The sequence below is a fragment of the Trichechus manatus genome, unplaced genomic scaffold, assembly GCF_000243295.1.
Source record: "Trichechus manatus latirostris isolate Lorelei unplaced genomic scaffold, TriManLat1.0 scaffold00088, whole genome shotgun sequence".
NCBI lineage: Eukaryota > Metazoa > Chordata > Mammalia > Sirenia > Trichechidae > Trichechus > Trichechus manatus.
This window is the reverse complement of record NW_004444024.1, coordinates 7,685,262-7,696,059: the sequence shown is the minus strand read 5'-3', so window position 1 is coordinate 7,696,059 and position 10,798 is coordinate 7,685,262. Positions and strand designations below refer to the sequence as shown.

The window sequence follows — 10,798 nt, the reverse complement described above, 5'->3', positions numbered from 1 at the left end:
CAATGTCATAAAACAACATGTGTGCTACTGTTTCATGAGAAACTATTTGTTCTGTAAGCCTTCACCTGAAGTACAATAAAATATTAAAAAAAAAAAAAAATTTCCTGTAGTCTAAACCTGCCGCTAGCCTATAGTCATCAGATACGTGTGATTTTGAGCAGTTGAAATGTGAGTAGTTTGAACTGAGATGTGCTGTGTACACTTACTAAAAAAACAATGTGAACTATCTCATTAATAATTTTTAAAATACTGATTGCCTGGTGAGTATCTTGGATATATTGGGTTAAATATATTGTTGAAAATAATAATTTAATTAATAATACAATTTATTATGATGATGATGAAGTGAAAGAGCTGAACAGAAGATCTTAAAGGGCAGCTCAAGAAGACAATGTAAAGTATTATAATGACGTGTGAAGAGCTGGAATTAGAAAACCAAAAGAGAAGAACACACTTGATATTTCTCGAACTGAAAGAACTGAAGAAGAAATTCAAGCTTTGAGTTGCAATACTGAAGGATTCTATGGGCAAAATATTGAACAACTCAGGAAGCATCAAAAGAAGATGAAAGAAATCCACAGAGTCATTATACCAAAAAGAATTGGTTGACGTTCAACCATTTCAGGAGTTAACATATGACTAAGAACCAGTGCTACTGAAGGAAGAAGTCCAAGGACCACTGAAGACACTGGCGAAAAGCAAGTCTCCAGGAATCGACAGAATACCAATTGAGACGTTTCAGTAACTGATGCAGTGCTGGAAGTGCTCACTCATCCATGCCAAGAAATTTGGAAGACAGCTACATGGCTAGCTGACTGGAAGAGATCCATATTTATGCCTATTCCAAAGAAAAGTGATTCAATAGAATGGAGAAATTATTGAACAATATCATTAGTATCACACAGAAGTAAAATTTTGCTGAAGATCATTCAAAAGCCATTGCAGCAATATATCGACAGGGCCTTGCCAGAAATTCAAGCCAGATTCAGAAGAGGATGTGGAATGAGGGATATCATTGCTGATGTCAGATGGATCTTGGCTGAAAGCAGAGAATACAAGAAAGATACTTACTTTTGTTTTATTGATTATGCAAAGGCATTCGACTCTGTAGATCATAACAAATTATGGACAACCTTGCGAAGAATGGGAATTCCAGAACACTTAATTGTGCTCATGAGGAACCTGTGCATAGACCAAGAGGCAGTCATTCGAATGGAACAAGGGGATACTGTGTTTTTTAAAGTCACGAAAGGTGTGCATCAGGATTGTATCCTTTCACTGTACTTATTCAATCTGTATGCTGAGCAAATAATCTGAGCAGCTGGACTATATGAAGAAGAATGGGTCATCGGGACTGGAGAAGACTCATTAACAACCTTTGATATGCAGATGACACACCTTGCTTGGTTAAAGTGAAGAAAACTTGTAGTACTTACTGGTAAAGATCAAAGACTACATACAGCCTTCAGAATGGATTACACTTCAACATAAAGAAAACAAAAATCCTCACAATGAAACCAATAAGCAACATCATGATAAACAGGGAAAAGATTGAAGTTGTGAAGGATTTCGTTTTACTTGGATCCACAATCAATGCTTGTGGAAGCAGCAGTCAGGAAATCAAACGACACATTGCATTGGCAAATCTGCTGCAAAAGACCTCTGTCAAGTGTTAAAAAGCAAAGATACCACTTTAAGGACTAAGGTGGGCCTAATCCCTAGCCATGGTGTTTTCAGTCGCCTCATATGCATGTGAAAGCTGGACAATGAATAAGGAAGACTAAAGAAGAATTGATGCCTTTGCATCATGGTGTTGGTGAAGAATATTGAATGTACCATGAACTTCCAGAAAAATGAACAAATCTGTCTTGGAAGAAGTACAGCCAGAATGCTCCTTAGAAGCAACAATGGCGAGACTTCGTCTCACATACTTTCAACATGTTAACAGCAGGGGCCAGTCCCTGAAGAACATCATGCTTGGTAAAGTAGAGGGTCAGTAAAAAAGAGGAAGACCCTCAACCAAACGGATTGACACAGTGGCTGCAAGAATGGGCTCAAGCATAACGATTATGAGGATGATGCAGGACCAGGCAGTGTTTCATTCTGTTGTACATGGGATTGTTATGAGTTTGAACTGACTTGGTGACACCTAACAACAAAAACATTGAAATTAATGTCACTTATTTCTTTTTACTTTTTAATGTACCTACAAGAGGATTGGAAATTACGTATGTGGTTCACATTGTATTTCTGTTGGACAGTACTAGTCTAGGCTTTGTATATTGTTACTAGATTTATGTCTGTAATTAAGAAGGACCCAGAAAATAAGTCTATAGCAGAAATTCAGAGGAGATGAGAGAGAAGGCCATGCAGATGGACAGGAGACAACAAAGATGGAAGGTAAAATCCATGGCTCTTAGTGATAATTTTGAATGTAGGGAGACCTAAGAAGGCTCCCTGACTTCTAGTTTGGGTATGTCAGTAAAGTGATGGGGCATTTAGCGAGCATGGGCAAAGAAAAAAAAGCCTCGGTCAAGGAAGAAAGGTCTAGAGGACTCAGGGTAGTTCGGTGGCACTGGAAACAAGAAATGCCCAAAGCCAGGAAGCTGGCTTGACTGGATGTTCTAGTGAGGCCTTCATGGCTCATGCAGTCTGCTTCCAAGCACTGGTCTGGGGCACAGGGCCTTTGGCCCAGGAATCAGATAGAATAGGTAGATAGAATACCATAATTGGTATGTTTATTACAAGAGGTTTATTGGCTTAAAATTTGATTGAGAAAAAGTCCTGATCATGGTAGATTTTCAAAACAAAACAAAAGTGTAAATCTCAAATTACATCTCAGTCTTTGTGACTTCTGTGTTGTTCTCTCCTGGTCTGTCTGTGTAGGCCTTGCAGGAAAAGCTGTGGAATGTGGCTGCCCCTTTGTATTTGAAGCAGAGTGATTTGGCCTCAGCAGCAGCAAAACAGGTAAAGTTATCATGACCTTCTTCTCAGGTCTCTATCCAGGAATTGTCTACTCCAAGTCAGAGCCAGAGGCCTTCACATGGCTCTATGACTCTTCTGTGGCCTCTCTAATTTCATCCTATGACAGAAGTTATCAATATGAGAAGCAGCACACATGGAGGGGACACAAACTGACTTTGGAGTCAGGGTACTTAGATTCTAGTCCCTGGTCAACTACCAATTTGCTGGGTTATCCTGAGCAAGTTACTTAACCTGCCTAGATACTCCTTCTCTAAACTGTGGGAGTTGAATTAGATAATTTCTAAGATTCTTTTGGGTTATAAAATATTATCAGTTTGTATTCTAGATATACTGAATTCTAACAGTTGCTCTCATGAATCTTTCATCTTAAAACTTACCTGAATTCGTTTTGAGGTTGTTTATATTTTTAGCCTATATCATCTCTTGGAGAGTAAAAGGTCCTTAAGTTTCTGCTCATCTGTCAGTTTGTTGTACTGTGGTCGCTTGCATGAGGTGTGATGCTGGAAGCTATGCCACTGGTATTTCAAATGCCAGAAGGGTAACACATGGTGGACAGGTTTCGGTGTAGCTTGCGGACTAAGATAGACTGGCAAGAAGGACCTGGCAATCTACTTCTGAAAAAATTGGCCAGTGAAAACCTTATGAATACCAGTGGGACATTGTCTGATATAGTGCCAGAAGATGAGCCCTGAAGTTGGAAAGCACTCAAATATGACTGGGAAAGAGCTGCCTCTTGAAGGTAGAGTCGACCTTCATGATGTAGTTAGCATAAAGCTTTTGGGACCTTCATTTGCTGATGTGGCATGACTCAAAATGAAAAGAAACAGCTGCAAACATCGTTTAGTAACTGGAATGTGGACTGTACAAACTGTGAATCTAGGAAAACTGCAAGTTGTTAGAAATGAAATGTAATCCCCGCGAGCATGGCCCCTGGACACCCTTTTAACTCAGTACTGAAGTCACTCCTGAGGTTTACCCTTCAGCCAAAGATTAGACAGGCCCATAAAACAAGCAATAATACATGTAGCTCAACCATGTATACGAGACCAAATGGGCACACCAGCATAGTCTGTCTGGATGTCTAACATATGGTTAGCAGGCCTTGGTTATTCTTGAGGATTTTTCCTGGGTATTGGATTTCCACACATAGTATATATTCATTTGTCCCACAACACAGTGAGTTTGGTTTAGGGTAGCAAGCAGTGCATTACAGTTTCATCAGTGACTAAAATTTCACATCTTCACATCTTCAATTAAGATGATTTTATTACCAGGTAAAGTCTGTGTTATTGAGTAAATAATTTATTCTCTTTTCCTAAGGCATGCTGTACTAATTCCTCCAACACTAAAAGCATAGACATTAAAAAAAAAAAAATCCCAGTTGAGAATTAAAGCATAGGGATTTAAAAAAAAAAATCTCAGCTCAGAGTTTCACTTAGAAGATTTTTTGACAGAATTCAGTGTTGTTCTCAAGAAAGACTATTATTTTATATATATGTATATACATACACACACATATATATAATACATATTTTTTATTTTATTTTTTTTACTGTTAATGACCTTTTCCTTTTAGATCATGGAAGAGACCTACAAAATGGAGTTCATGTACAGTGGTGTGGAGAATAAGCAGGTGGTGATTATACATCACATGAGGCTACAGGCCAAAGCCTTGCAACTTATAGTAACAGCACGAACTACTCGAGGGTAAGATACGGAGCTGGCCGAAAGTTGTGGCATGGTCCTGCAGAGATGCTTCCAAATACATTAGGAAATCTCACCAAGGGCAATGATGAGTGAAATTATAATTAGGAAAGATGAGCTAAGGAATATGCAATCTATTCATTTTTCAGATGTTCTAAGTTCTGTTCTTGGATCAAATTAGATCCTTGGAAGGGTGATCATGTCTCTCTCCCTTGCTAAAAATCCTCCCATGGCTTCCATTGCCTACAACACAATCAGAAGACTTTACCTGGCAACAAAGATATTCTGTGTGGTCACACTTGATAGATTGAAGAATTTAGTGCCAGGAAGCACTTTTTCTCTTCTGAAGGGACTAGTAAACTTGCCTTTTGTGTCTCAGTGTTCCATAAAACAGAATTTCATCACAGATTTGATGCAATACAGGACTTAAGTTACTGCTTGCCAGCTCACAGCCAAATTTGATGTCAGTCCAGCCCCTTTGTCAATCTCTAAGTGGTATAGAGAAACAATGTGTTTATGTAAGCACTTAAAAATACTAGGTTAGGAAGAACATTTTGAATATAATGTTTCTTCATTTGTTTTAAACCAAACCAAACCAAACCCATTGCCGTGGAGTCGATTCCAACTCATAGCAACAGGACAGAATAGAACTGCCCCATAGAGTTTCCAAGGAGCGCCTAGTAGATTCAAACTGCCAGCCTTTTGGTTAGCAGCTGTAGCACTTAACCACTACGCCACCAGGGTTTCCTTTATCTTTTTTTTTTTTTAATTGTGTTTTAAGTGAAAGTTTACAGTTCAAGTCTGTTTCTCATACAAAAATTTATACACACATTACTATGTGACCCTAGCTGCTCTCTCTGTAATGTGACAGCACACTCCTCCTTTCCACCTTGGATTTCCCGTGTCCATTCAACCAGCTTCTGTCCCTTTTTCCTTCTCATCTCTCCTCCAGACAGGAGCTGCCCATTCAGTGTCATGTATCTACCTGAACTAAGGAGCACTCTCTTCACGAGTATCATTTTATGTTCCATAGTCCAGTCTAATCTTTGTCTGAAGAGTTGGCTTCGGGAATGGTTTCAGTTCTGGGCTAACAGAATCTGCGGGCCGTGTCTTCTGGGGTCCCTCCAGTTTCAGTCAAACCATTAAGTCTGCTCTTTTTACTAGAATTTGAGTTCTGCACCCTACTTTTCTCCTGCTCCATCAGGGACTCCCTGTTGTGTTCCCTGTCAGGACAATCATTGGTGGTAGCCAGGCACCATGTAGTTCTTTTGGTCTCAAGCTGATGGAGTCTCTGGTTTATGTGGCCCTTTCTGCCTCTTGGGCTAATATTTTCCGTGTGTCTTTGGTGTTCTTCATTCTCCTTTGCTCCAGGTGGGTTGGGACCAATTGATGTATGTTAGATGGTCCCTCACCTCACTAGCTCTTAAGACCCCAGATGCCACTCACCAAAGTAGAATGCAGAACATTTTCTTAATAAACTTTGTTATGCCAGTTGACCTAGATGTCCCCTGAAACCATGGTGCCCAGACCCCCACCCCTGCTACTCTGTCCCTCGAAGTGTTTGGATGTATTCAGGAAACTTCTTAGGTTTTGGTTTAGTCCAGTTGTGCTGACTTCCCCTGTATTGTGTGTTGTCCTTCCCTTCACCTAAGATAATTCTTATCTACTATCTATAGGTTCACTATGAGTCGGAATCAACTCAACAGCAATGGGTTTGGTTTTTTGGTTTTATCTAGTTAGTGAATACCCCTTTCCTTCCCTCCCCACCCTCGTTACTATCAAAGAATATTTTCTTCTGTTTAAACCGTTTCTTGAGTTTTAATAATAGTGGTCTTATACAATATTTGTCCTTTTGTGACTAATTTCACTCAGCATAAATGCCTTCCAGATTCATCCATGTTATGAGATGTTTCGCAGATTCATCGTTGTTCTTTATTGTTGCATAGTATTCCATTGTGTGAATATACCATAATTTGTTTATTCGTTCATCCATTGATGGGCACCTAGGTTGTTTCCACCTTTCTACTATTGTGAACAGTGCTTCAGTGAACATGGGCGTGCATGTGTGTATTTGTGTGACGGCCCTTATTTCTCTAGGATATATTCCTAGGAGTGGGATTGCTGGATTGTATGTTACTTCTGTTTCTAGCTTTTTAAGGAAGCGCCAAATGGATTTCCAAAGTGGTTGTACCATTTTACATTCCGAGCAGCAGTGTGTAAATGTTCCAGTCTCTCCACAAGCTTTCCAACATTTATTATTTGGTGTTTTTTGGATTAATGCTAGCTTTGTTGGGGTAAGATGGTATCTCATTGTAGTTTTGATTTGCATTTCTCTAATGGCTAATGATCGTGAGATTTCCTCATGTACCTGGTAGCTGCCTGAATGTCTTCTTTGGTGAAGTGCCTGTTTATATCCTTTGCCCATTTCTTAATTGGGTGATTTGTCTTTTTGTCGTTGAGATGTTGCAGTATCTTGTAGATTTTAGAGATTAGACACTGATCGGATTTGTCATAACCAAACCTTTTTTCCCCGTCTGTTAGTTGTCTTTTCACTCTTTTGGTGAAGTCTTTTGGTGAACTTAAGTGTTTGATTTTTGGGAGCTCCTAGTTATCTAGTTTGTCTTCTGGTGTTTGTGCATTGTTGGTAATATTTTGTATTCTGTTTATGGCATGTATTAGGGCTCCTAGCGTTGTCCCGATTTTTTCTTCTACGATCTTTATCATTTTAGATTTTGTATTTAAGTCTTTATCCATTTTGAGTTAGTTTTTGTGCATGGTGTGAGGTATGGTCTTGTTTCAGCTTTTTGCAGATGGATATCCAGTTATGCCAGCATCATTTTTTAAAGACACTGTCTTTTCCCAGATTAATGGACTTTGGGCCTTTTTCAAATATCAGCTGCTCATAGGTGGATGAATTTACATCTGGATTCTCAATTCTGTTCCATTGGTCTGTGTATCTGTTGTTGTACCAGTACCAGGCTGTTTTGACTACTGTGGTGGTATAATAGGTTCTAAAATCAGGTAGTGTGAGGGCTCCTACTTTGTTCTTCTTCTTCAGTAATGCTTTACTTATCCAGGGCCTCTTCTCTTTCCATATGAAGTTGGTGATTTGTTTCTCCATCTCATTAAAAAATGCCACTGGAATTTGGTCGGGATTGCATTGTATCTGTAGATCACTTTGGGTAGAATTGACATTTTCACAATGTTGAGTCTTCCTATCCATGAGCAAGGTATGTTTTTCCACTTGTGTAGGTCTCTTTTGGTTTCTTGCAATAGTGTCTTGTAGTTTTCTTTGTATAGGTCTTTTACATCTCTGCTTAGATTTGTTCCTAAGTATTTCATCTTCTTGGGGGCTATTGTAAATAGTATTGATTTAATGATTTCCTCTTGGAAGTTCTCTTTGTTGGTGTAGAGGAATCCAACTGGTTTTTGTATGTTTATCTTGTATGTTGATACTTTGCTGAAATCATCTATTAGTTCGAGTAGTTTTCTTGTGGATTCTTTGGGGTTTTCTGTGTATAAGACCATATCATCTGCAAATAGAGACACTTTTACTTCTTCTTTACCAATTTGTATGCCCTTTATTTCTTTTTCTACCCTAATTGCTCTGGCTAGGACCTCCAGCACAATGTTGAATAAGAATGGTGATAAGGGGCATCCTTGTCTGGTTCCCATTCTCAAGGGGAATGCTTTCAGACTCTCTTTATTTGGGATGATGTTGGCTGTTGGTTTTGTATAAATCCCCTTAATTGTGTTGAGGAATTTCCCTTCTATTCCTATTTCGGTGAGACTTATTATCATAAATGGGTGTTGGACTTTGTCAGATGCCTTTTCTGCATCAACTGATAAGATCATGTGGTTCTTGTCTTTTGTTTTATTTATGTGATGGATTACATTGATTGTATTTCTAATGTTGAACCATCCCTGGATACCTGTTATGACTCCCACTGGGTCATCGTGAATTATTTTTTTGATCTGTTGTTGAATTCTGTTGGCTAGAAATTTGTTGAGGATTTTTGCATCTATGTTCATGAGGGATATTGGTCTGTGATTTTCTTTTTTTGTGGTGTCTTTCCCTGCTTTTTGGTATCAGGGTTATGCTGGCTTTGTAGAATGAGTTTGGGAGTATTCCATCCTTTTCTATGCTCTGAAATACCTTTAGCCATAGTGGTGTTAACTCTTCTCTGAAAGTTTGGTAGAATTCTCCAGTAAAGCCATCCAGGCCAGGGCTTTTTTTTGTTGGGAGTTTTTTAATTACCTTTTCAATCTCTTCTTTTGTTATAGGTTTATTTAGTTGTTCTACCATTGTTTGTGTTAGTTTAGGTAGATAGTGTGTTTCTGGAAATTTGTCCATTTCCTCTAGGTTTTCAAATTTGTTAAGAGTACAGTTTTTCATAGTGTTCTGTTATGATTCTTTTAATTTCAGTGGGGTCTGTTATGATATCGCCCGTCTCATTTCTTATTCAGGTTATCTACTTCCTCTCCTGTTTTTCTTTTGTCAGTTTGGCCAGTGGGTTATCGATTTTGTTGATCTTTTCAAGGAACCAGCTTTTGGTTTTGTTAACTCTTTCAGTTGTTTTTCTACTTTCTATTTCATTTAATTCTGCTGTGATCTTTATTATTTGCTTTCTTCTGGTACCCAAGGGCTTCTTTTGCTGCTCTCTATTTGTTTGAGTTGTAGGGTTAATATTTTGATTTTGGCCCTTTCTTCTTTGTGGATGTGTGCATTTTTTGATATAAAGTTACCTCTAAACACTGCTTTTGCTGTGTCCCAAAGGTTCTGGTAGGATGTGTTTTCATTCTCATTTGATTCTGTGAATTTCTTTATTCCGTTCGTAATTTCTTCTATAACCCAGTAGTTTTTGAGTAAGATGTTGTACAGTTTCCATGTGTTTGATTTTTTTTCCTTGCTTTTTCTGTTATTGATTTCCACTTTTATGGCTATATGGTCAGAAAAGATGCTTTGTAATATTTCTATGCTTTGGATTCTGTTAAGGCTTGCTTTGTGGCCTAATATGTGGTCTATTCTGGACAATGTTCCGTGTGCATTGGAAAAGAAAGTATACTTGGCTGCTGTTGGGTGGAATGTTCTGTATATGTCTGTGAGGTCAAGTTGGTTGATTGTGGCATTTAAATCTTCCTTGTCTTCATTGAGCTTCTTTCTCAATGTTCTGTCCTTCACCGAAAGTGGTGTATTGAAGTCTCCTACTTTTATTGTGGAACTATCTGTGTCTGTTTTCAATGCTGTTAGAGGTTATATATTTTGGAGCCCTGTCATTGGGTGGTTAAATATTTATTATGGTTATGTCCTCCTGGTGTATTGATTATCATATAGTGTCCTTATCCTTCATGGTGGATTTTACTTTAAAGTTTATTTTGTCAGAAATTAATATTGCCATTCCTGTTCTTTTTTGAGTGCTGTTTGATTGATATATTTTTTTTCCATCCTTTGTGTTTTAGTGTTTGTGTCTTTAAGTCTAAGGTGTGTCTCTTGTAGGCAGCATATAGATGGATCATGTTTTTTTAATCCATTCTGCCACTCTCTGTCTCTTTATTGGTGCATTTAGTACATTTACATTCAGTGTAATTATTGATAGGTATGTGTTTTGTGCTGTAATTTTCATGTCTTTTTTTTTTTTTCGGGTGGGTGTTGTTGACAGTTTCTTTGTTCCACTTAATTTTCTGTGTTGGGTCGTTTTTCTTTACGTATTTTCTTTTCATCTTTTTCATTGTTGTTGATTTTGTATTTTCTGAGTCTTTATGTTTTTCTTCTTTTTATTTTGATGTGTAGGATTGTTAGTTTTCTTTGGGGTTACCTTAATATTTACCCCTATTTTTCTAAATTTAAACCATGCTTTTATTTCTTTATATTGCCTTGACTTCCTCTCCATATGCAAGATCTATGACTACATTTTTTTGTCCCTCCTTTTTGTTTTAATGTTGTCATCTTTTACATACTGGCGTCTCTATTTCCCTATTTTGAGCATTTTAGCTTTGATTTATTTATTTATTTATTTATATTTTATTGTACTTCAGGTGAAGGCTTACAGAACAAATAGTTTCTCATGACACAGTAGTACACATGTTGTTTTATGACATTGGTTAACAA

General features: G+C 37.9%; 1 protein-coding gene across 4 annotated transcripts in view; it reads left to right on the top strand.

The window, feature by feature from the left end:
* INTS4 (integrator complex subunit 4) overlaps positions 1-10,798 on the top strand; it is a 109,391-nt gene that overhangs the window by 80,933 nt on the left and 17,660 nt on the right. For all 4 annotated transcript variants that reach the window (XM_004381997.1, XM_023736591.1, XM_023736592.1 and 1 more), the window contains 2 exons: positions 2,887-2,967; positions 4,562-4,692. In XM_004381997.1, the coding sequence (XP_004382054.1) occupies positions 2,887-2,967; positions 4,562-4,692 (212 nt within the window). The remainder of the gene's footprint in view (positions 1-2,886; positions 2,968-4,561; positions 4,693-10,798) is intronic.